This window comes from Gekko japonicus, unplaced genomic scaffold (genome assembly GCF_001447785.1).
Source record: "Gekko japonicus isolate JY-2015 unplaced genomic scaffold, Gekko_japonicus_V1.1 scaffold1200, whole genome shotgun sequence".
Lineage (NCBI taxonomy): Eukaryota > Metazoa > Chordata > Lepidosauria > Squamata > Gekkonidae > Gekko > Gekko japonicus.
In genome coordinates this window covers 196,952-223,171 of record NW_015165274.1, presented here as the reverse complement: position 1 = coordinate 223,171, position 26,220 = coordinate 196,952, and the positions used below count along the sequence as shown (strand labels likewise).

The window sequence follows — 26,220 nt, the reverse complement described above, 5'->3', positions numbered from 1 at the left end:
ATAGACAAATGTCTACAGGAGCACAAATATGAAGCAACAAACGTGCACTCTTTCAAGTTGCACTGAGCCCATTATGAAAAGCTCTACATCTCAGAAGCTGAATAGACCTCCGTTAAAAGCAGACGTTGGTCCAAAGATGGCTCATATCCCGTTTTGTATTTCTTTGTCACAATGGCATGGGGGAGGGCGGGGAAGAAGCCTTGCTGACTTGATAGCTGAACTAGGAGCTGAGTAGCCTTTGGACCTCCAGAGGTAACAAGTGCCTTCTTGAGGATTAAAGGAAAAAAAGAGAGGACACAAGGAATTAGGGCGCAACTGAGAACCTGTGGATTAGGGCAGGAGAAAGTAAGACCAAAATTATTTTTCCTAAGGGATCCAACTTCATATAGAGGGAGCCTCTGCACCCAAAGATGCGAAATGGCAAGGAATTACCACCTGGAACAACTGGACTTTGACCAGGGGCTCCAGAAAGAAGGATGACTGCTTAGCAGAATGTGCGCACCCAGTGGGCAAGTATCTGCTGAAGACCAGAAGATGGGTCTACGACCAACGAGAGACCCACCAGGCACAGGACACAATTGCAGTAGTCTTCGGGGATGCTGATTTGCTGCCAGCAGTAGAGTCTAACTCCTTCATAATCCTTTAAAATCTACCAGTAACAATGGGGCTTAAAAATAGTACGAGAGTCAACTTCACTTCCTCTCCCAGGATTATGAGAGTTAGTGTGTATGCAGATGTATGCACACGGATCCATGCACAACATGTTGGGGGGACACTGGAGGGCATCTTGCCCAAGGCTTGCCAACAGCCCTGCTAACACTGTTTGCAATAGATGGGTTTACATTGCAATTCTAAACAGAGTTGCACCCTTCTAAGTCCACTGAAGTTGATGTACTTAGAAGGGTGTGACTCTGCTTAGGATGGAACCGACAGTCAACTGGACGTCACTACTGGGAAGCAGCAGACGAGGTGGAAATGCCCATTGGTCATCCTTTTATGAAGAGGGGGGGGAATTAGCTCAGATACCCTTCCAAGCAATGCAGTGTAACGCCTTCATACAGATCTTAGCAAGGCACGCATCCAGCTTATTTAGACCTCACATTCAACAGATGAATGGGGAAACACCCCAAAACGTGTTACACCAGGATTCCAAACAGAATGTGAGAAGACCTTGAGGCTACAGCAAGCAGGACTATAACTAAAGCCGTTCTGAACACCACAATTGCCAGGAAGTGCAGAAATGTCATGCCACTGTGAAGTCGCCCAGTGTGAGACAGATGCCACAGCCAAGCCATTATTAATCAGCTGACAACTGGACCCATAATGGGGTGTGGGGACAGGATGAGATCACCACTTGTTCAGCCATAACACCAACTGCAGGTTGCTGGGTGGCACACTTCCTTTGCCATGCACTACCCCACCTACTACTGGCAGTGCCCCAGTCTGGCTCTTTCCACCCAGAGTAAGACATCCATGCAAACCTAGGATGCATCTGGTCCTTCCTAGACAAGGCATGGCTGCTTCACAGTATTTCCCTGCTGCACACACAAGGAGTAGGAGGGAGGAGTAAGCAGCATCCGACTCTGCAGAGCATTTCTAAGAGAACCTTGAAGGAGAAAGTCCAGAGCAAGAGGCTACCGAGGGGTAACCTGCCGCTTTGCCGCCTTGCCGCCTTGCACCAAAGGGCTCACAAAGTCTTGGATGGTTCTGGAAAATGGCTGAGATGGACAAAGATATCCTTGAGACCCAGAAAGCTGCTTGCGAGGCCTCTCTCTTCTCAACACTTCTGAGAAAAGCCCTGAGGCATTGGAGGAAGGAGAGGTGAAATGCTAGCACCATCAACCAAAATAAAGAAGGGACCAGGAATCCCAGTTCACTCCCCTGCTCAGTTTTTTAGCAGGTCGCCCAAGTCATAGGCCTCAAATAAGTCGCTCACCCCCTCGCCCTCCTCTAGCCCCCACAGGTAGTCGTCTTGGTCCAGAGGAGGGGAGAAACTGACAAAGGGGCCAGTGTCGCTGTAGGAAGCAGAAGGGAGCTGGTCCTCCGTCTGCTGCAAAAGATGCTGGGGCAGCTCCAGGAAGCCGTCCTCCCCTTCCATGAGGCAGCTGGGCAGCTCCGTTTTCACAGGTTCTGCTGGGAGAAAGAAAGAAAAGAGCGACCCACGAGTGAGCAGAGCACTGAAATGACACAGCATGCCCCCAAGGTGGCCACAGCACCTGTGGCAGATGTGCAAGTTGCCTCCTTTTCTGTCTTTTAGTACATTAGAATACCAACACCCCTCCTTTCCCATGAGGCAGCATACGAATCCTCAATTAAAAGCATACAAAATAAATACCCCTGCCTCAGAACATTTTTATCCTGCCCTAACTCCAAGTCGAGCTACGGTGGCTCAAGTGGTTAAGACGCTGAACTGCAGGCTGTGGAAGGTCGGTAGTTCGGCAGTTCGAGACCCGAGTGTGCCGCATGACGGAGTGAGCTCCCGTCTCTAGTCCCAGCTCCTGCCAACCTAGCAGTTCGAAAGCAAGAAATTGTGAGTAGATAAATGGGTACCACTTCGGTGGGAAGGTAACAGCGTTCCGTGCACCTTGGTGTTTAGTCATGCCGGCCACATGACCACGGAAACATCTTCAGACAGCGCTGGCTCTTTGGCTTTGAAACGGAGATGAGCACCGCAACTCTAGAGTCGGATTTGGCTGGCTTTCGAGCAAGGGAACCTTTACCTTTTTTAGTCAGGGTGGAGCAATGCATATTTTGCACATGCATAAAACTGTGGTGCACACAAACCAACAACTGGATTTTTCAAGGTTCTGATTTGCATGTATCAATACAATACAAACTCTATATATCAAAAGAGTAGTGGGAAGTGCATGTTCTCAATATGCACAGTTGCTCCTTTACGTGCAGTTGTAATATGTTCAGTTGTAATAATGCAGATATTACATCTGGGAAGGGCATATGTCATATCAAGCCAGGCTGCTGGCTCATCTCCCTTGTACAGCTCCTGATTTTGACCTAGGAGGCCCAGATTCAAATCCATACTCTTCCAAGAAACATGCTAGTTTTAAACCTTACAGAGAATTTTAAGAGAGCCAGTGTCGTGTAGCAGTTAGCAGGCTGTACTAGGTTCTGGGAGACCCAAGTGTGATGAATCCTCATTCTGCCATTCAAGTTTGCTAGGTAACCTTGGGTCACTCACACACAGCCTCAGCCTAATCTACCTCATGGGGTGGTTGTTGTGAGGCTAAAATGGAGGAGAGGGTAATCATGCAAGACATTTTGGGTTCCCAATGGAGAGAAAGGCAGGATTTGAAATGAAGTCAATAAATTTAAAACAGCTTTAGGGGGAGCCTTCAAGAATGCAAGCTGACGTGGCAGTCTGCTCCGCCACTTTAGGACTTGCTGCCTTGTTTCCCTGCATATGTACAGATCAGGCTACAGAGCAGCAACGACAAGAAAGGTTTCGTCGACCACCAGTTTCCAGTGGCCAACACATCATTGACAGGAAGACACAACTGACAGGGTTTCGAACGAGGTACCTAGCAGCAGGTACCACAATCGCTTTGGGATGTTCCCCCACATGGTTCCTCCAGCCAAAGAACTCTTACCTTTCAGTGTTGGAGGACTGGAGCCGTGGCCACCATCCTGGTGTGTCAGGGCTGGGAGGCCACTCTTTTCAGCAGGGCTCTCCTCCAGGACTTCCTCAGGGCACAGGTACACCTCGATAGGGCCATTGCTGCTTTTCAGGTGGAGCTGAACATTTTCCTGGCCCAAGAGGAGGAGGAGGAGGTGCTGTTAGACTGGAGCAAAACATGTCACCTGCCAAGCCAAGCACCACCCACCGAGAAACAGTTTATATTCAGCTGCTTGCCTGAAACTGGGGGGGGGGGGGTGGGGGGGGGGGGGGGATGGGAGTGGCTGGGACCAATGTTCCTTCTAAGCTGTGGAGTCTTGTGAGCAAAAAGTCTACTTTGTGAGCTACTGGGATTAAAGCTGTGAGCGAGTGATTTGGCTACTGCATAAATTAGTTGGCTCTGGAGCCGTCCTTCCTGAGCCAAGACAAAAAATGTGTGGGCTGGAGGCTAAAAAAACTGTGAGCTAGCTCACACTAACTCAGCTTAGAGGGAACACTGGCTGGGACATCAAGCGCCTGGCACAGCTCAATCCACCGCTGGAGGGCTGCATTTAGCTCCGAAGGTGGCCTGCCTGTAGCCCCACACAAAAATCATCTAGCGGAGCCGGTATGGGTAGTAGCTAAAGTGTTGGAAGAAGATCCAGGTCCAAATCCTCACTGTGTTGGCCGCCCTTCTGAGCCTAGCCTATCTGAGAGGGGGAAGTTGGAGAAACTCATATGTCACCGTGGTCTCATAAAAGGAAGGGTGGCATAATGAATGTAAAAACCAAAGGGTCCAACATAACAAATAACCAATTGCATCTCCAGGCAAGGTTTCCTTGAGACCCCTCATTCTTCTGTCGCTCAAAAACTTACACATCGGAAAATGCTGCCATTGTACGGGATCCTCAAGCCCCTGCTGGCATAGCTCACCTTGGCATGAAGCAATGAAAGGACTCATGTCCGACTGTGGGTTCCAAAGGGAATGCGTCAGCCCTCCCCAAATGCCAGGTTCTGCAAGATGCAAGCCGGGGCAGCTTTTATTTCTGACTAGAGAGTGTCCCCTGAGCCAGAAGGGACCTTTCATTCAATCCAAAGCCAGAACATGCCCTGACAGATGGCTGTCCAGCCTCCAGCCAGGAAGAGCATGCCACTGCCCAGCTTGACGGGTTCCACCTCTGAGCTGCTTGTAGTGCTAGGAAGCATCTCCTCATGTTCAAGCAGAATCTGCCCTCCTGTAACTGTCTGGTCTTGCCCTCTGGAGCAACATAGTCTGTGCATTCCCGCAGTTGGGGGTTGAAGAGCATGGCCATGTCTCTCCTTGGTTTGAACTAATCTACTACATTTCTATCCCATCAGGTGTGGTGTGGTGTGGTGGTGAAGAGTGTAAGATTAGGATCTGGGAGACCCAGCTTCAAATCCCCACTCTGCCATGGAAGCTCTCTAGGCCACCTTAGGCCCGTCACAGATACTCAGCCTAACCTCCCTCACAGAGGATAAAACAGAGGAGAGAAGAACAATGTAAGGTGCTTTGGGTCCCCCTCGGGGAGAAAGGCAAGGAAATAAGTTGGCATACCCAGGATAGCATACCCAGGTTTTCCATTCAGTCACCCATCAGACCCAGAGGTTCAAGAAGACTACATTTCCATGTGCCTTCTCACTGTGCCCTGGGACCTTTTCTTTGCAGCCTTCAAATAGTGGGGTGGATCCTGCCAGTTCTTTCACTCACTCTTGTCCAGTCCTCTTCCTTACCCATCCTTTCCCACGTGACTTTAGTCCATGAAGGTCCCACGATCCCTAGCACAGCCTTTTTGGGTGGTCATATGGGATCCCTCCTTCCTTCCTTTTTCACCAGCAAAAAATGGTTTGGATCCAACCCAGTGTTACAGTGGCAAGGTATTTATTTCAGCTCAGCCTACAGGGAGGCAGCACCAGTTCAACTTTTCAATGGAGGTGTACCAGTATGTTGACCAGCATGGGATTCCTTTGCAGCTGTCTCCACCGAGATGGAGGGAAAGCCATCCAAGCCACCTCCCAGCCCTGCTCACCTCGCAAAGATCTGGCACTTCCAGCCGAGTCTCTGGTGGGGCTCGGACCACAATCACCGTCTGCTCATTGAAGTTGCTGATGGTGCGTATGTCCTGATACGTTACATAAGCTAGCGTAGGATAGGCGGTGCAAGTTAAAGGAAATGCTGGACAAAAGGCCCAAATTCCAGAATCCCCCAAGCATGTTCTTACTATTTAGATGAAATAATAGAATGCAAGTTTGCTCTTCCTACCAAAAAAGTAGGCAGACATATGAAGTTATCTCCTCTTCTGCCACATTCACAAGTGCCTAACTATGCCGCTCAGAGGCAGGCTGAGAACTGCTTCACACATGCAAGAAAATGAGAAAGAAGGGGCTTCAAACTGCAGGTGAGAGATTACAATTTTCAGAATCTCCCTACCTTAATAATTCCCTGCAATCAGAAAACTAGCATACCACATGAAGGGCTATAGGCTAGAACCTCTTTCCCCAACATGCTTCCCACAGGCAGGAGCTTTCAAATACACTGTTCTCTGCTTGCAAATGATACATTCTTGGAAATGGTACAGCCCAGGAAGGACTGTATCTGTATCTTCTGAAATCTCTGGAAATGTAGGACAGGTCTCAGGCCTTCTACTCAACTTCTGTATCCTCCAACATCTCAGAAATAAAAACAGAGCCATAAGCTTATACCCCTCTATTTTCAGACCACAGCATGACTCCCCCCGCCCCCCCCCCCAGTATATTTCATGGCAGACTTTTCTGCCAGGAGTATTCACATATTCTGCAATTACCAGTTTAAATCCATGTCAGTAAGAGTATCTGTTAAAGAACTGAAAGACACTACCGGGGGGGGGGGGGGGGAACACAGCTAGCATACACATTTATCATTTAAAAATATGCAGCACACTGCATGGTGCCTTAGTGAGCATGCATATCAGCAACAAGATGTGGAAGCATGCATGTGTTTAAGACAAGAGACATTCTCACTCACATCACACTGAGTGTTCACTTCTGGAGACCCAAGAGAGGGTGCTAAACCCTGAATAGACAGTGATTGCCCAGGGAAAGTTACCCAAAGGAGAGGCTGTCCCAGGCAAACAGGGACAGGTAGACCACATCAGCGTCTCCTTCATGTCTTGCCCCTCAAAAAGGATATTTCTGATTGGTTTCGTCTTCTGTCAGGTGCTTCAGCTGAAGTGTGCACTCCTGGATGAGCTTGTCCAGCATCCTCTCGGTCTTGGAAAGCTCTGCCTGCTCCTGCCGCAATGCCTGCTGTCTCGCTGCCATAGAAGAGTCCTCAAAAATCCCTGTCCCCCTAGGCAGCAATGTTCACAGGATAATTATATAACTGGAGAATCACAGGACCCCATTTGTTACCTTTAAACAGAGTCAAAACTGAGGCTGTCAAAAGTTCTACCATCTTGCAGAACATGCCTAGAGCAAAGTTTTACAAAAGAAAAGACCTAAGGATACAGATTCAAAGCCTGCACAGAGTACATTTCTTAAGTGAAAAAAACGGGCCACTGGTACTTACCGTGAAGGGTCCTTCTCCTCTGAGATGAAGGAGGACATCTTGCTGGGTGTTTCCCACCCTATCCTTAGGGAGGCAGGAACCAAACTTGCATTTCCCGTCCTCTTGCATTTCCTGTCCCCTGAATTCATTTAGGAACTCCGAGAAGCAGTAACTAGCTAAATAACTGGAAAATTTAACCAACATGATAATACCAACTTGAAAAACTATCAAGAGAACAGGAAAGTTGAGGTTAGCACTGAAAGAAATAGAACGGACAGAGATGACGATGAGATGGGAGGGCCCAAGATGTCCTCCTTCGTCTCAGAGGAGAAGGACCCTTCACGGTAAGTACCAATGGCCCATTCTCCCTCTGAGAGGAGGACGTCTTGCTGGGACCTCCTAGAGCAGTGCCCGTAATCTTCAGGTGGGTCATCATCTACTCTGTCATGACCTGTTGCAAAACTCTCCGGCCGAAAGCAGTGTCTGCTGAATCAAAGACGTTGATCCTGTAGTGTTTAATGAAGGTCAAAACCGAGGACCATGTGGCAGCCTTGCAGATTTCCTCCACCGAAGCTCTGTTCGAGAAGGCTGGGCTGGTGGCTGCACTACGAATCGAGTGAGCAGTGATACCCATTGGAGGAACCAGCTTTTTTGCTCAGTAGGCTTCAGCAATGCACAGCTTGAGTATAGAACTGATGGAAGAACTAGACATCTTGCACCCCTTATTGGGTGGAGATACTGAAATGAACAAGGATTCTGATTTTCGAAAGTTGCTGGTACGAAGAAGGAATGCCTTCAGGGCTCGGCGAACATCTAAGGAATGCCAGATGCGTTCCTGAGAATGGGAAGGATTTGGACAGAACAAGGGAAGACATATCTCCTGAGATTGGTGGAACTTGGAATTGATCTTTGGTCGAAAGGTAGAGTTAGGAACCAAGACGACTTTGTCCTTGTGGAACACACAAAGGCATGGGTTAGCTGAAAGAGCTCCCAACTCCGACACTCTACGAGTGGAGGTCACCGCTACTAAGAACAGGGCTTTCATACGGAGCCACTTGAGGGGAATGTCCTTGATTGGTTTGAAGGGCGGCTTGGTCAGTGCATCGAGGACCAAGTTAAGTCTCCAGATAGAGAATCTGTGTGAGACAGGCGAGTCTGTAGAGGATGCCCCCTTTAAAAAACGCTTAATGTGTGGATGCCTGGAAAGAGACCAACCTTTGAAGTGTGGAAGAACCATAGATGAGGCCGCAACCTGTCTTCAAAGAGTAGAAGCTCGAAGACCAGAATCATGACCATCCTGGAGGAAGGTGAGTAGGTTCCTGAAGTGTGGTTTCAATGGGTCTATCGACTTCCTTTTGGCCCATCACATAAAGGCCTTCCAGGTGGTATTATAAATTCTGCACATGGACTGTCTTCGAGCCACCAGTATCGTGTTGGTCACCTTCTCTGAGTAGCCAAGGTTGAGAAGTCCTTCCCGCTCAAGCACCAGACGGTCAGACGAAGCCAGCCTAGTCCCTGAGACAGCATGTCGGGAGTTACTGGAAGGCAGAGGTGAGGTTGAATCCATAGGCACTGTATTTCCAAGAACCATGGCCTTCATGGCCAATAAGGAGCTATCAGAATGGCCTCCGCTCTCTGTTCTTTCAGTTTCCTGAGGAACCTTGGGATGACTGGAGTAGGAGGAAACGCAAACATCAGTCCCGGTGGCCATGGTGACGTCAAGGCATCTGTCGCCTCCGCTTCGCGATGGTAAAACCTGGTGAAGTACCTGGTCACCTGGAAATTGAGGGGAGAGGGATAGAGGAAATGCAAACATCAATCCCGGTGGCCATGGAGACGTCAAGGCAACTGTCGCCTCCGCTTCACTATGGTAAAACTGATGTGTTCTGCCTTGATGGAGCCATTCCGATTCCTGTAGTTGGCAATGGCTGAGCCAGTCGGCTTTAGTATTGAGTATTCAGGATTCCCTTGATGTGTTCTGCCTTGATGGAGGCAACATTGGCCTCTGCCCACCGAAAAAGTTTTAACGCCTCCTGACGAAGGCGGGCAGATTTGGATCCCCCTTGGTGGTTTATGTAGGATTTTGTTGCGATATTGTCCGTTCTGATCAAGACATGACTGCCCAAGACCTGGTGATGGAAACGATTCAGAGCTAGCCTGATGACCCTCAGTTCCAAGACATTTATTGGCAGCTTGCTCTCCTGCGGGGACCAGAGACCCTGCATTGGAGTGTTGAGATGAGTGGCACCCCAGCCTAGGAGGCTGGCGTCTGTCACCACTTGCTTCCATTCTGACACATAGAATGTGAGTCCCTTCTGAAGGTTCAACAATCTTATCCATCAAGTGAGGCTGTAACGCACCGCAGGAGGGATGACGAACGGGATAGCCTCCCGGCGCATGACCTTGTGTTGAAAAGGTGTCAGCAATTGTTGAAGAGGTCTTGAGTGAAGGCGAGCCCAAGGGACCGTGTCTATACAGGATACGAAGAGGCCCATCAGTCTGGCTAGGGTCATGAGTGAAGACCTCCTGCTTTTGGCAACCTGCTGGCAAAGGCGGCGGATGGCGTCCACCTTGGGTCTGGGTAGAAACATCTTGTTTTGCACTGTGTCCAAAATTACTCCCAAGTGTTCTATGGTTTGAGATGGGGTGAGACGACTCTTCTGAAGGTTCACCAGGAAACCATGCTCCTGAAGGCACTGTACCGTTGCCACTGTATCTTGAACAGACGTCACTTGAGAGGCTGAGTGGATCAGAAGGTCATCAAAGTACGGATGGACATGAACACCTTGTTCCCTCAAGAGCACGACTGGATGGATCAGCATCTTGGAAAAGACCCTGGGAGCTGTGGATAGACCAAAAGGCAGGGCCCTGAACTGCCAGCGTTGTCCTTGGACACAAAACCGTAGAAAGCATCTGTGACTTTCTACGATTGGCACATGAAGATAAGCCTCCTGAAGATCGACAAAAGTGAGGAACTCTCACGGCTGGAGTGCCTCTGCAATCGAGCAAAGGGTCTCCATGCGGAAGTGTCTCAAACGTATGAACTTTAGGAACTTTAGGTCTAGGATGACCCTCCAGCTTCCATTTCTTTGGGGCATGGTGAAGAAGATGGAATACACACCCTGTCCCCTTTGGGGTAGGGGTACAGGTTCGATGGCGAGAATGCTGGCTAGATGCTGTACTGCATCCAGAGTTCTTTGTAGCTTGATTAGGTTTTTTAAAGTTGGTGAGAGGACAAAGCGATCTGGAGGTCTGCACAGGAATTCGATGGAATATCCCTTTCTTGTGACCACTTGAGACCAGGCATCTGCATGGGACTCAACCCACTTGTGATGGAATAGTAGCAGCCGTCCCCCCCACCGGAGCCGCTGCGTAGTCACGCACAGGGGTTTTTGTTGCCTCTCCCGGAGTTGTCATCTCTGGAAGAGAAGAAACTGTTTGACCTGTTTTGGAAGGAGCCGCATCTGAATTTCTGTCTGCAAATTCCCCAAAAGGGACGTCTGCCCTGCTGCTCAGGGAACGCGGCATTGTTTTCTTTTTGTTCTTTGTTTCTATAAGTATTTTGTCCAAAGAGTCACCAAAAAGGTGGTTGCCTTGGAATGGATACACTGTCACAGTCCTTTTGGCGTGTAGGTCAGCTTGCCAGGCCCGGAGCCATAGGGTTCTCCAGGCTGCTACTGTGGAAGCCAGGGCCCTAGAAGAGAAAATCATGGCATCGAGGGTGGCTTGAAGGAGTCTATTCGCTCCCTCAGCCAGGCGCTTGTTAGAATCCGCAACCAGCTGGGACATCTTTTTGGACCAGGCAACAGAAGCTCTAGCTACCACCGTGGCGGTAGCTCTGATGGCCATGGCTGTAGCTTCATGGGCTTCGCATAAGGCAAATTTGGCTTTCCTGTCTCTTACCATGCCTTCGCCATCTTCAGAAAGCAGGCCTGAGGTCTGAAGAGCAGTAATAAGACCTGGTGAGAGATGTAAAAGTGATTGCACCGCTTGGAAACAGTGATCATAATGTTGTTGAGTTCATCATTTGTACAAACAGAGAATTGGCCAAAAAGACTCACACAACCATTTTTAACTTTAAAAGGGGTAATTTCTCTGATATGAGGGGACACGTGGGGAGGAAACTGAAAGGAAAAGTAGAAAGGGTCAAAACAATTGGGGAAGCTTGGGATCTATTTAAAACTACGATCCTAGAAGCTCAAAAAATATATATTCCGCAGGTTAGGAAAGGCACAAAAAGGTATAGGAAAAAGCCTGCATGGTTAACAAACAGAGTAATGGAGGCTGTAAAAAGTAAAAAGAATTCCTTTAAGCAGTGGAAAGCTAGTCACAGTGAGGCTGATAAAACGGAACACAGGATATGGCAAATAAAATGCAAGTCTGAGGTCAGGCAGGCAAAAAGGGAACATGAGGAGCATATAGCAAAAAACGTAAAAACCAACAATAAAACTTTCTTCAAATACATTAGAAACAGGAAACCAGCCAGGGAGGCAGTGGGGCCCTTGGACGACCAAGGGGTAAAAGGAGTATTGAAGGATGATAGGGAAATGGCTGAGAAGCTAAATGCATTTTTTGCCTCCGTCTTCACTGTGGAAGATGAGAAGTGCTTGCCCACTCCAGAACCACTGATTTCAGGAGGGGTGTTGAAAGACCTGAGTCAGATTGAGGTGACGAGAGAGGAGGTCCTAAAACTGATAGACAACTTAAAAACTGAAAAATCACCAGGCCCAGATGGCATACATCCGAGAGTTCTGAAAGAACTCAAATGTGAACTTGTAGATCTCCTGACAAAGATATGTAATCTTTCCTTAAAATCTGCCTCCATTCCTGAGGATTGGAAGGTAGCTAATGTCACTCCCATCTTTAAAAAGGGTTCCAGAGGAGATCCGGGAAATTACAGGCCAGTCAGTCTGACGTCGATACCGGGTAAATTGGTGGAAACCATTATTAAGGAAAGAATTAGTAGGCACATAGATGAACAAAACCTATTGAGGCAGACTCAGCACGGTTTCTGTAAGGGAAGATCTTGTCTCACTAACCTGTTAGTGTTCTTTGAGGGGGTGAACAAACATGTGGACAAGGGGGATCCAATAGATATTATTTACCTTGACTTCCAGAAAGCTTTTGATAAAGTTCCTCATCAAAGGCTCCTAAGTAAGCTCAAAAATCATGGGATAGAAGGACAAGTCCTTTTATGGATCAAAAACTGGCTAGTTCATAGAAAACAGAGAGTGAGTGTAGGTGGGCAATTTTCTCAGTGGAGGGTGGTAAGCAGTGGGGTACCGCAGGGATCAGTACTTGGTCCACTGCTTTTTAACTTGTTCATTAATGATTTGGAGATGGGAGTAAGCAGTGAAGTGGCTAAATTTGCGGATGATACAAAGTTGTTCAGGGTGGTGAAAACCAGTGAGGATTGTGAGGCACTCCAAGGGGATCTGTCAAGGATGGGCGAGTGGGCGTCAACATGGCAAATGGGGTTCAATGTGGCCAAGTGCAAGGTGATGCACATTGGAGCCAAAAATCCTAAATATAAATACACATTGATGGGGTCTGAACTGGCAGAGACTGAGCAATAATTCGGTAAAGCATAGATATCCGAAAATTTTCGGAAAACCCGAAAAATTCGGGTCCATTATAACCAATGGGGCCATTGAAGTCAATGGCAAAAAACCTCTTGAAACTTTGCGGGGGGCTGGGGGGAGGGGGTAGAGCCTCCAAATTTGGACCGTGGCTGCTCAAGCCTCTCCCCGAAAGACCCCCAAAGTTTCAAGAAGATTGGCCCAGGGGGTCCGATTCCAGGGGCATCCAAAGAGGGTGCCCCCAGTCCCCCCAGATCAGCTTGCTGTATTCCCGGTTTGCCGCCGAAATTCGGCGGCAATGCATTTCAATGGGATTTTTACCTTTTACTTTCCTTTTTGCAGACCCCTAGGAGGGGGAAAGAGGGAGAGGCTCCAAATTTGGAGGGTGGTTACTGGAACCTCTCCCCAACATGCCCATCAGGTTTCAAGAAGATTGGACCAGGGGGTCCAATTCTATGGGCCCCCAAACAGGTTGCCCCCATCCCTCCATTGTTCTCTATGGTGGACAACCAGGAATACAGCAAGCTGATCTGGGGGGACTGGGGGCACCCTCTTTGGCAAAGCATACAGTTTCTTAATATTAGGAGGGCAACTCTTATTAGCCATGGGTTTGGCCCACTCCTTAACCAGCTGTTTCTCTAAAAATTCGGGAAATGGAAAAACCCCGGGGTTCTTGGGGTCCTTAATCCCTCTAGGTCTAGACCCATCTGCAGAATCAGTGTTAGAGGGGTCATCTGGTTTGGATTTAGGGCTGAATTCTAAGGCAGACATGGTCTTCTTAAGCAGGTACATATAGTCTTCTGGTTTGCAAAATCTCATGGATGGTTCAGGAACCTCCATCTCCTCTTCTTCTTCTTCTGAGAAGAACTCTCCTTCCTCTGTCTCTCCAATCTCAGTATCCTCAGCTTGTGAGAGGTCCCACTGAGGGTCTGTCTGCATATGGCAAAAATGAGTCTTCCTAGCAGCTTTGGTTGGCCAGCATGGTCTTTCTTCCTCTAAACAACCAGAGCCCATTTCCCCGAGGACTATGGCTGGGGAATGCATAGGGAAGATCCTGAAACCTATCTTCTAATTGGGGAGCCCTGTGTAGGTTAGCGAGCTCTTCCCTCACCATGTCTTTAAAGAATGTTACTACTTCGGGCATTAGAAGCGCGTTACCGCCCCTAACGGGGTTACTCACAAATAGACCCGGCTGAGTCAAATTGTCTCCGCAGTCGGTCGGCACCTGGGCATTTGGAATATCGGGGACATCTTCCGCGTCCATAATATGGCTTGTGGAAGCAGCAACAGCCGCCCCGCAGTCTCCCAGTCCCTCCTCTGGGGATTTGCGCTTGGCCAGCAATTCCAAAATGGCGCCCTCATCGTGCTCCAGGGCCAGAGAGCGGGGCCGCTTTTTGGTGCCTTTATCTTTTGGTGCTGCAGAGCCCGCCACGGCAGCAGGGGTGGAAGCCATGTCTTGCTTTTGCTTAGAGGCTCTTTGGGCTGATAGCAGTGCCTCTCCCGACTCGTCTTCGGAGAAAAATCCATCTGAGTCGTCTCTCTCCAACATGCCCCGGCCGGGGCGTCGGAGGGGGGAGGAAGAGAGAAGAAAGGGTAGAAGAAAAGTAAGCCAGTAAAGTCGGCAAAGGAGAAAGGGGGGGGGGGAATGGGAAACCAGGAAAGCGAGAATTAGAAAATGAGAGAAGAGTTGGAGGGAAAAGGCTGTGAATAAGAAAAAAGGCTGCTAAACAGGCATGAATGCTAACAGAGTGCTGCTCTCCCTATTGATGCAGGAACGAAACTGAATTCAGGGGCGTGTCCCACCAAGAGGACAGGAAATGAAAGTTTGGTTCCTGCCTCCCTAAGGATAGTGCGGGAAACACCCAGCAAGATGTCCTCCTCTCAGAGGGAGAACCAGAGATTCAACAGCAGCATCAGTGGATTTAAGGAAGAGTTTTGTTACAATGCAATCCTACCAAGGGGCACAGAGAGTGGCGAATTTCTTCCATGCAATTCAAAACTCCCTTGGATGCAACGCTTACAATGTGCAGCATTGCTGTATGGTAGGACCTGTGCCAAACGAGACTAAGAGCAAAAGCACCAATTCAAGCCTGTTATAAATTATAATAGTCAAATGTTTGGGGTTTTTAAAACAAAAATCAGAAACAGATTCGCCCCACAAAGTATTACAGAACATAAAAAGATTATTTATTTATTTATTTATTTATTTATTAAATTTCTACCCCGCCCTCCCGCCGAAGCGGCTCAGGGTGGCTTACAAACCATTTAAAACCAACATACAGTTAAAACCAACAATTTCATTAGGACGTATGTCTTACCTAAATTTCTTTTTTTATTTAGAATTCTCCCAGTAACAATTACATCACAACAACTAGCTACTTGGCAAAAGATGCTTCTGGATTTCTTTTGGGCTTACAAGAGACACAGAATACATTAAAGCTACTATCCTACAGCTTCCCAGACCTACAGGTTTATTATCAAGCAACTCACTTATCTAATATCCTGAAGATGCTTCATGATCATAACGAGACAGATTGGATTTTGTTGCAATCCTATTACACTTATCCTTATGACATACACGATATTTATATGGCAATCAGCCTCAGAGCGCCCTAAACTTATTTCAGAAAGTTTTTGCATACCTGGGAAAAGCCTAGGGAGCAACTAATTCCGCAAATATCAAGGTTTCATGCACTTTTTAACCAAAAAATATTTCAAACAAATGCTTTAGCACTAAATCAACAGAAATGGAAGAACGCTAATATCATTAAATTAGAAGATATTACTTTAAACAAAAGGATAATGACTAAACCTCAACTTGAGCAGAAGCTTGGCTTTTCTATTAATTGGTTTCAATTATTTCAAGTCTCTCATATGGCAGCAAAAATTAAACTTTCTTCATTATTGAACAATCCATTGATGGGATTTGAAGCTCTTTATGATTCTGTGAAACATACTAGAAAACATAGCCAAACTGTATAAATTATTAAAGGACCACAGCTCCTCTATTCTACTTTCTTCTCAGAAAAAATGGCACGCTATCTGTAACACTACTTTGAATGCGGAGGAATGGCAGCAGATTTGGAAGTCTTTTTCCTTTAGTACTAACATAATAGAAATTAGTATGCAGACTTTTAAAATCCTCAGTTTTTGGTATTTAACTCCACAAAAGCTGGCACAGATAACATCTTCAGCCTCTCCTCTTTGATGGAGGAAGTGTGGTAATCTGGGTCATTATATGCATTGCTGGCTGGAGTGTCCGAAACTGCAAACCTTTTGGAAGGATGTCTTGCAACAAATAAAGCTTATAACTGGTTATGAGGTACAGTGTAATGTTGAACACATTTTTTTGAACAGATGGCAAGTCTATTCTGATACTGTTAAGTGTATATCTTTATAGTTATCAGCAGCTAAAAACGCAGTGGCTTATTCTTAGAAGAACACTATAGGCCCAAAGAGACAACACTGGCACACCAAGCTATGGAAACTTTATATAATATCTAGAATTACAGATAGAATTAATGAAGCGAACTGTTGTAAATTTTCTGCTAATTTTGCTATTATTTGGCTTCCTTTGCTTGAATATTTGGTACATCAGGATGTCATACCTGATATAAATAATAGTCTAAACTTGTGGTAAAACATGATTCCTCTCTTTTATAACGGTTGCAATCTGTCAGTTGATAGCTATCCCTTTGTAATGGTGATGTATTATTTATCTTGAGCTAACTTACGTGTTACTGTTTGAATGGCTGTTTTAGTTTGTAGTTTGTATTATTTTTAGATTTTCAATAAAATATATATTTATTTTAAAAAAACAACCCAACAATTACACATATAAATACAGTACCATAAAATCCCAGCTAATACATCCTGTGATAGTCCTAGTGCGACACCACCAGCATAGTCAGTTCTTATTGAAACACTTGGCGGAATAGCTCCGTTTTAACTGCTCTACGGAACTGCTGGAGGTCCCGTAGAGCTCTGATCTCCTGAGGGAGCTCGTTCCACAGCATTGGCACCGCCAGGGAGAACGCCCTGGTCCTAGTTACCGCTAACCTAGCGTCCCTAGGCCCGGGGGGGGGGGCAGACGGTTTTACGTTCCCGATCGCAGCGCCCTTGGGGGAGCATATGGGGAAAGGCAGTCCCGCAGGTAGGCAGGCCCCAGACCATTAAGGGCTTTAAAGGTCAAAACCAGCACCTTGAAGTGAATCCGGAATGCTATTGGAAGCCAGTGCAAGGACTTCAGCACAGGCTGGATGTGCTCCCACCTGGGGAGGCCCATCAACAGCCTGGCCGCCGCATTCTGCACCAGCTGCAGCTTCCGGAGTTGCCCCAAGGGCAGCCCCATGTAGAGAGCATTGCAGTAGTCTAGCCTCAAGGTGACCATAGCATGGATCACTGACACCAGATCATTGCGTTCGAGGAAGGGGACTAACTGCCTAATCAGCCAAAGATGGTAAAAGGCTGCCTTGGCAGTGGCTGCTACCTGGGCCTCCATTGTCAGGGAGGGATCCAAGAGCACTCCCAAACTCCTGACCCTCCGCGCTGGCACCAACGGCGGCCCACCGAAGGCCGGAAGAGGGCCCCTAATTCCGGACCGCTCCAATTTAGGCACAGGACCTCCGTCTTCATAGGATTCAATTTCAGCCGACTCAACCTAAGCCATCCTGCCACATCCTGCAACGCCTGATCCAGATCTTCCGGGGTAGAGCCAGACTGACCACCCAACAACAGATAGAGCTAGGTGCCATCTGCATATTGATGACACCCAAGCCAATGCCTCCGGGCAATCTGGGCAAGGGGGCGCATATAGATGTTAAATAACATTGGGGAGAGCACTGCTCCTTGGGGCACTCCACAAACCAGTGGGTGCCTTCAGGACTGCTTCTCCCCAAGTGCCACCCTTTGTCCCCGACCCTGGAGAAAGGAGACAAGCCATTGCAGGGCCAGCCCCCGGATCCCCATGTCGGCGAGGCGGTGGGCGAGCAGCTGATGATTGACCATGTTGAACACCGCTGACAGATCTAACAACAGCAACACCGCCATCCCGCCATGATCCAGATGCCTCTAGAGATCATCCGTGAGGGCAACCAGTGCTGTCTCCGTCCCGTAAGCCGGGCAGAAGCCGGACTGGAAGGGATCCAGTGTGGAAGTATCATCCAGAAAGCTCTGCAACTGTATCGCCACCACCCTCTCTATTAATTTGCCCAAATAGGGCAAATTGGAAACCGGCCGGTAGTTGGCCAATTCGGCCGGATCCAGGGATGGTTTTTTAAAGAGAGTTTTTTTAAGATGAATCCCGTCTCTACCCTTACCACTCCAGGCCATTACCAATAAACATACAAATGGGTATATAAGTTATACAGGAGCCAATTTCATGACCCAAACTATCAGTCATGGGAGGAGCTTTTTGCAATTTTCAGTGCACAGCAATGCACTGTCTTGCTGCAGGTAGCAAAACAGCTATCAGTTGCTCCATGAAAACAACTGCCGTCCTTCAGATAGCAAAGTAAAATAACGGAAGATTTGTCTCCGTTACCATGAATCTTCCTTCTCAGTGGTCCAGGGCTGAGGCAGTCTTCTGGGAGAAGTTCCTCCCTATAGGCAGGCAGGGTCACCCATCTTTTTCAACAATTCCTGAAGGGAGGGGCTTCCCTCTCAGGTTCCAGTCTGGTGCCAAAGCAGTAAACTCCCTCTCCCAAACAATTATACAAGAACCAAGAAACACCTCCAAGGTTAGAAAGACCACATAACTGTGCAGAGGAAGGAACATAAAATCGAACAAACATTGAAACGTTCCCCAGGAAGCTCACCAGGTCAAGGAAAGATGACAGTTTTGAGGGAATCCTATGATGCCTGCTCCATACCAGAAGCTGAATCCAAAGCTACCCCCCGGTGGGATGGGAATGCCATCCCTGGACCACTGAGAAGGAAGATTCACAGTGAGTGAGACAAATCTTCTGTTCTCCAGTAATCCAGGGTGGGCAGTCTTCCATTTCTGGGACAGAAAAAAGCAGTGTGTCCCTGAGAGGGAAAGACACAGCTCCTAGACCAAGAGGGCATGCTGTAGCACCCTCCTTCCAAAGGCCACCTTGGCGGAGGACAACTTATCAATCCTGTAATGACTGGTGAAAGAGTGGACAGACCTCCAAGTGGCAGCCTTGCATATGACCTCGAGAGAGAGAGAAAAGATTTGTAGGCTGCCAAGATAGCCAACCCTCTGAGGGAATGAGCCATAACGCCTGGAGGAGGGTCTAAACCTGCGGACTTGTAGGCAAGAAGAATACAGCCCTGGCAGGAGACCATCATCCGTAGGAGCCTTACCAGTAACATCAGCTCCACTTAGGACCTCCTTATGAGTTCCTGTAATGCAATTAGAATCTTCTCCTGTCTCTCTTGTGACAAGAAAACTCTGTCCTGAACCGTGTCTATCACTACCCCTAGGTAAAGGACTTTCTGAGATAGACATAAGTTGCTCTTCTCCCAGGTGATGACGAACCCGTGATCCTGGAGGCATGAGACCGTTTGACATACATCCTCCATCCCCTAAAGGTGGGATGGAGACCTGATTACAATGTCACCCAGATATGGAAAAATGGATACTCCCTGTGTTCTTGAGTGGGCTATCAACAAAACCAAAACTTTGGTGAACACCCTTGGCTTTGAGGCCAAAGGGAAGAGCCCAGTACTGAAAATGAGGCCTGTCATGAAAAATGCAGGAACCTCTGATGAGACTTCTGGATTGGAATATGCAAGTAGGCCTCTGACAGATTTACTGATACCAGAAAATCTCCCTTCCGCATGGATTATTGACGGATGTCTCCAACCTGAACTTCTTTCTTATCCTCCTGTTTAGCCATTTGAGGTCTAAAATAGCCCTCACATCCCTGTTCTTTTTTTTTGGGGGGGGGGGGCTATAAAATATGAATAAACCCCTAAAGACCTTTGGGCAACTGTCACAGGCTCTATCACCCCTATGTCCAAAATGTGCTGAATGGCATTGAGGACAAGAAGATGTTTTCATGGACAGTTGTTTCTTTGTACCTGAAGAAATCTGTTGGGAGAAACAGAAGAGAGTTCTAGTGAGTAGCCTTTTGACACCATATCTCAGTGATGGCAAACCTTTTAGAGACCGAGTGCCCAAACTGTGACCCAAAACCCACTTATTTATCACAAAGTGCCAACACAGCAATTTAGAAAAAACAACTCATACATTAACTTAAGATGGTCCAAACATAGTAAGGAAAGCAATCCCAAATGCTTTCATTTACTTAAAATTATGTGGCAGAGAATTCGACACTTTAATGATGGTCTGGGCCTGGCTGGGGCGATGGCACACGTGCCCACAGAGAGGGCTCTGAGTGCCACCTCTGGCTAGAGGGGGAGCGATCTCTATATCTACTAGAAGACTTAGAATGCCCTGAGGGAGAAGAACCCCTAAGGTTAGGCATAGCCTGGGAAATGGCTTCTCTAATCTCCTTCTGCATCTCCCCTTTAATCCATGTTAGGAGACTCGCCTATGATCCCCTGAAAGGTCCAAGGCAGGAACTCCTGTCAGCTCTGACCCATGTTGGGATCCATGTGGAATCTGAGAGGGCGAGGAGGGGAGCTCAAGGCCAGAGGCTATGTTATCCTGGAGCACGGACTCAGAGAGGCTTACCCGTGCTGCCATTTCCCACTTTTTGTGGGGCTGGGAAGGAAAAATGAAATCAAAAGAAACCCGAACAAGGGCTTCTAATTCAGACCCCCTTCTTACCAGGCTTCTGAAGGATTTTAGATGGCTGAAGGAACAGCAAACGCTGAGGCTTGCTGCAACCAGCCTACTTGGAAGTAAAGAAAATGGGACCATGTGTGATAAGAACAGAAAAACACCACCAATCAAACTGTGAAGGAAACCATATGTACTGTAATAATCTCTTAGAAAATATACACAAACCTCACATTAAAATCCAAAATAAAGCAAATAAATTCAAAATAATTCTACATTCATTACAAAAATATTACTATAAATAGTCCATCTCACAAATAAAGTCCAATTTATAGTCCAAATTACAGTAATATTTTTGAAATGCATATAAAATTGGTGGTGTTTTTCTACTCGGAAGTAAAGCCTTTAGAAATCGTGTGGAGGGCCTGAGTGCTCCAGTGTGACAGCCACTGGCGCTCCTGCTCGAGTGGAGTGACTGGGGAGGCTCCCAGTCCGAGGGCTGGAGACCCCGTGGCGTGGGGGATCCTGGGGGAGGCGAGCGAGCTGGGGAGAAGAGTCCTCACCCCTGCAAACGTCTCCCTGTTCCTGCGGCAAAATCTCAGCTCTGGGAGGGGGGGACGACAAGAAGAAGAGGAGAGGAGAGAAGAGATTGGATTTATACCCCGCCCTTCACTACCCAAAGGTGTCTCAGAGCGGCTTACAAACTCCTTTCCCTTCCCCTCCTCACAACAGACACCCTGTGAGGTGGGTGGGGCTGAGAGAACTCTTGACAGAAACTGCTCTTTTTCAAGGACAGCTGTGCCAGAACTACGGCTTGCCCAAGGTCATCCAGCCAGGTGCAAGTGGAGGAGTGGGGAATCAAACCCGGTTCTCCCAGATTAGAGTCCGCGCACTTAACCACTACACCAAACTGACAACACCAAGTCCTTCTTACTCCCTGGTCAGTCTCCCAAACAAAAAAAAGAGACCAAAAGTAATAGAAATATAACAGAAGAAAAGGAAATAAGTAAAAAGAGAAATAAATAATCTGGAATTGCGGGGCCCGAACAGAGCACAGCTGACAACTTCTATCTGCCTCGAGGCAGGGCTGAAGACTGGAGCCAGCGAGAGAAGCCCCACCCCTTCAGGAATCGCAAAAAAAGATCACAAAAAAAAGATCGGCAACCCTGCCTGCCTATAGGCAGGAGTTTCTCCCCAAAGTGGAAGACTGCCCCATCCTGGACCACTGGAGAACTAAAGGATCTCCACACAGATTCTGGATTGGATCCCTTTCACGTGTTTGGATTCTATAGGTTGGAGCCCAACTAGACTTTCCACTAATGGAAGGCACTTCCTTCAGCAGAACAGAACTTTTCTGCCTCCCCAGTTCCCACTGGTCTCCCCACAATACTGCTCCCGGGAGACAGGGGACGATCCAAAAGGCAAATAAGAGGTCTACAAGAGGAAAGGGAAAATGGTGGAAATTATACCTCTCCTGTTCGCTGCTCCTCCCAATTTAGTGTCATCTGCAAATTTAACGAGTAGCCCCTCCACACCCTCATTCAGATCATTTATAAAAATACTGGAAAGTATCAGGCCCAGAACTGAGTCCTGTGGCACCTCAACCGGACACCTCCCTCCATTCAGATGAAATGCCATTGACACCTACTCTCTGAGTGCGGTTCTCCAACCAGTTCCCTATCCACCTAGCTATCCTACAGCCTAGTCCACAGTCCTCTAGTTTACCCATCAGAACATCATGGGGAACCCTGTCAAAAGCTTTACTGAAATCCAGGTAAGCAATATCAACAGCATTCCATCGATCCAATAAGCTCATCACTCGCTCAAAGAAGGAAATGAGGTTAGTCTGGCAGGACATGTTGGGGACAAATCCGTGCTGACTTCCCCAGATCACCAAGTTGTCCTTCAGATGCTCACAGATTGAGCCCTTTAAAATCTGCTCCAGTATCTTCCCTGGGACAGAGGCCAGACTGATTGGCCTGTAGTTTCCTGGGTCATCCCTCTTCCCTTGTTTGAAAATTGGGATAACATCTGCCCTCCTCCAGCCTTGTGGTATATCTCCCTTCCTCCAAGAGGTCTGGAAGATGATGGACAAAGGCCAGAGCTCTGCAAGCTCTCTAGAAAGTTCTTTGAGCCCTCTTGGGTGCATACTATCTGGCCCGGGGGATTTGCACTCATTCAGTGCAGCCAGGTGCTTCTCAACTACCTCTCTGTCCATGTCAACCAGCAGCCCAGATGCGGTGACTTGCCTACTACCATCTCTAGATGAGCCTGTTCTCTTATTCAGGGGGAAAATTGAGGCAAAATAGGCTTTGAGCCTGTTTGCTTTCTCTCTGTTCTCTGTCAGAGTTTCTCCCTTTTCACCCAACAGTGGGCCCATCGCCTCTTTTATCTTGCATCTGCGCCTCACATATCTGAAGAGTTTCTTGTTGTAGTGAGCCTCCCTGGCCAGCTTTAGCTCACTGTGAGTTTTGGACTCTCAGATGGCTGACCTACAGTGCCTAGCAACCCGCAGATACTCTTCTTTAGAGGTATGTCCTTGCCTTCTTGAACATTTCCTTTTTCTCCCTTAGCACATCACGCAGTTCTCCGTTCATCCACACTGGCTTCTTGGATTCGCTACCATGTTTCCTTTTCGTTGGAATCGATAGCCAGAGCTTACAAGAGTTCTTGTTTCAGGAGAGCCCACTCTTCACTGGCCCCCTTTCCCTCCCAGCAGTCTCGCCCATGGAATGATTCTCGTCATACCTCTGAGTTCATTAAAGTCTGATTTACTGAAATCTAACTGACACGTGAGGTTACGAACTTCCTTGGTCCCCCACAGCAAAAGGAATTCTAGTAGGACATGGTCACTTCCCCTTAAGGTCCCCACCACCTTCACCCCATCTACCATCTCTTGCCTGTTGGTCAACAGTAAGTCGAGTATGACGGAGCACCTCGTAGCTTCCTCCACCACTTGATGAAGGAAGTTAGCGTCCAGACAGGTCAGGACGTTGCGAAAGACTGTCTCTCTTATGGCAAGGGCAGCTTTGGGAGTGGAAAGGCCACCACCGAGAGCTCTTCAGCAACCTCCCTGCAAAGACCCTACATGAGCCACTTGGGTTGATCTCACTGGAGAAGGGTGAATGAAACCCAGTCCCTAGTTGGAACCACCAGACATCAATCACTAAATCACTTGGGGTACTTCTTTCCCCATGACACTTACATCCACTGTATGTTGTTCTTGGATTTCTTCCGAATGAGCTGGATCCCCTCCAAGACATTGGTGATGTCATAGATGCGTCGCTTCTGGACATCCAACACCTCCGCGGCCCTGTTCAGGTCCAGCACGCCATCCTCTGACTCACTGAGCAAGTGAATGAACTTCTTCGTCAACAGGCCCAGCGATGTGTCATAGCGGGTCTTCTCTCCGGGCGATTTAGGGGCTAAGGCACAAACAAAGGAAATTACTCAGAATGGTTAGGTAGCTGGAAAAGGATGAAGATTTCGTCATTAGCATGCTCCTCTTCCACAATTCCATATGGAGAAAATCAGGCCAAATTTTCTAGTCCTCATGACTGTGCACAGGAAGTTGCCTTATATTACCTAGCAGGATAGTACCTTGACTGACAGCTGTTCTCCAAGGCCTTGTACAGAGGTCTTTCCCAGTATTGAGATCTTTTAACTGGAGATGCCAGGATTGAACCTCAGACCTTTCACAGTGCTCAATCAATGAATCACAGCCCCTCCCTTCCACTGTAGAGCCCTTAACCAGCAACCGGTTTTACTGGAGGAAGAGTCCATCCATCCATCCTCTTACCTTCTACCTCTCTCCCCCATCCTCGAGATCCCAAGTTACCCATCTCCCTCTTACAATCAAACCATGTATTGTTAAAACAACCCATCCACCAATTAGGTAAAAGGATGGGTACAAAAATAACTGTAAGAACAGAAAGTTCCTGAAGACTGGGTACAGTATAGGGACATGTTAAATCCAGTGGGAAAAACACTTGAAATGAAAATGGAAGAGGACTTGGCTTTTAAATATGGTTGGTTGCAATATAGACAGATTAATGATTTGTTCAAAAAAGATAAAAAAAGCTTTTGGGTTTAGGAAGAATTATAATGATATTGAGAATGTATGGTTTGAGGGGGGTAAAAAACATATTTCAAAAATGTATAAGATTCTGTTAAAATGGTATACAGAGGATTAGACAGTTAAAGAGCAGATGATAAAATGGGCGGTTAACATGAATAAAGAAATACAGATGTCATCTTGGGAATATTTATGGAAGAATGCAATGAATACATCAACATGTAATAATTTAAAAGAAAATTGTTATAAGATGATGTATAGATGGTATATGACACCAAAAAGATTGCAAATATGAATAGTAATATGTCAAACAAATGTTGGAAGTGTAAAAATGCAGAGGGCTCATTCTATCATATGTGGTGGACATGTGAAAAGGCAAACGTTTTGGGATGAGATACATGCAGAAATGGAAAAAAATTGTGAAATGTAAGTTTAAGAAAGAACCGGAAATACTACTTTTGGGACTTAAAATGGAAGAAGTCAATATGGCAAAAAGGACATTGATGTGGTATATGATTACGACTGCCAGAATGACGTATGCTCAATGTTGGAAACAAGATAAGATCCCTGAAATTGGGGAATGGATTAAAAATTACTTTTTATGGTTGAAATGGATAAAATGACAAGGAAACTTAATAATTTGGAAGCAGAAGAATTTTTTTGCAGACTGGAAAGACTTTAAAGACTATTTGGAGAAATATTGGGATGTAAAGAACAATTTACTTTGCTTTGAGAATTATTGAAAGTTAAAGGACAGTAGAAAATAGATAAAGGTATAAGAATAACGGTTGAAGGATAAGTTACCTGTGGAAGTGAAAAAAGAGAAAGGGGGTTATGAAGGAAATTTAAGAATTGGGCTGGAGGTTGGAGCACTGTGGGAAGCTGAGAAGGGGGGGGAAGGGAGGAGGGAAGGATATATAAGTGTATTTGATATACGTTTGAATTTTTTGTTTTGCATTATATCCAAATAAATTGTTTTTTTGGGGGGAAAGAACAGAAAATTCCGATGCCATGCATTGCTGCTTTTTCTACTGAGTCACAAGAAGCGTAAATTCTGCTTCTTGTGGACTCGGCTCTTCCTACGCTAGAAGTTTGTGGATTAATGCATCAGGAATAGATACAAGGAATGTTCTACAAGGTAGGTGGAAGCAGGTTCATATATCTACTTCACCCTACAAGGACATCAGTGTGCAACTGGGCTAGTCAGCCTAATCCTACCCTGCAAGGCTGTTGTGAGAATAAATGGAGAACAGAATCATGCATGCTGCTATGAGCTCCTTCAAGAAATGTCTTAAGAATGTGATAGACTTCTATAGACAACCCACTTCCTTTGCTATGGCATGGCATGCCTTAGGAGTTGTTGGCTTGTTTTCCTACTCCTACTGCATTGTTTATTGGATGTCTTATGTGGTCTGTGGTCTGATCCTTTTTTTTTACACATTTTGTAATCTACCTTGACTCCAGCCCCATAGCCAGGATTTTTTTGCGGGGGGGGGGCAGGGCAGGCCAAGCCACCATGCTGATGCTGAGGAGAGCTGAGTAGGCAGGATTTGGTGCATCTCTTTGCAGGACCTGGAGGTTGGGGGGGAGGGGGGGTCTGGCGGGGGTTATCCAGTGACGGGGGTCATCTGGGGGGGCGTCACCCCCAATGCCCCAATGTGGGCTACAGCCCTGCTTGAGTCTCAGCAAGAAAGCCAAACT

The 26,220-nt window shown here is 47.2% G+C and overlaps 1 protein-coding gene across 1 annotated transcript in view; it reads right to left on the bottom strand.

Annotated features, from left to right (window-relative positions):
* Positions 1-1,885: 1,885 nt before the first annotated feature.
* E2F2 (E2F transcription factor 2) overlaps positions 1,886-26,220 on the bottom strand; it is an 84,008-nt gene continuing 59,673 nt past the window's right edge. The window contains exons 3-7 of the mRNA XM_015410238.1: positions 23,650-23,869; positions 6,798-6,956; positions 5,659-5,773; positions 3,606-3,762; positions 1,886-2,130 (exon numbers count right to left, since the gene is read on the bottom strand). Of these exons, the coding sequence (XP_015265724.1) occupies positions 1,886-2,130; positions 3,606-3,762; positions 5,659-5,773; positions 6,798-6,956; positions 23,650-23,869 (896 nt within the window). The remainder of the gene's footprint in view (positions 2,131-3,605; positions 3,763-5,658; positions 5,774-6,797; positions 6,957-23,649; positions 23,870-26,220) is intronic.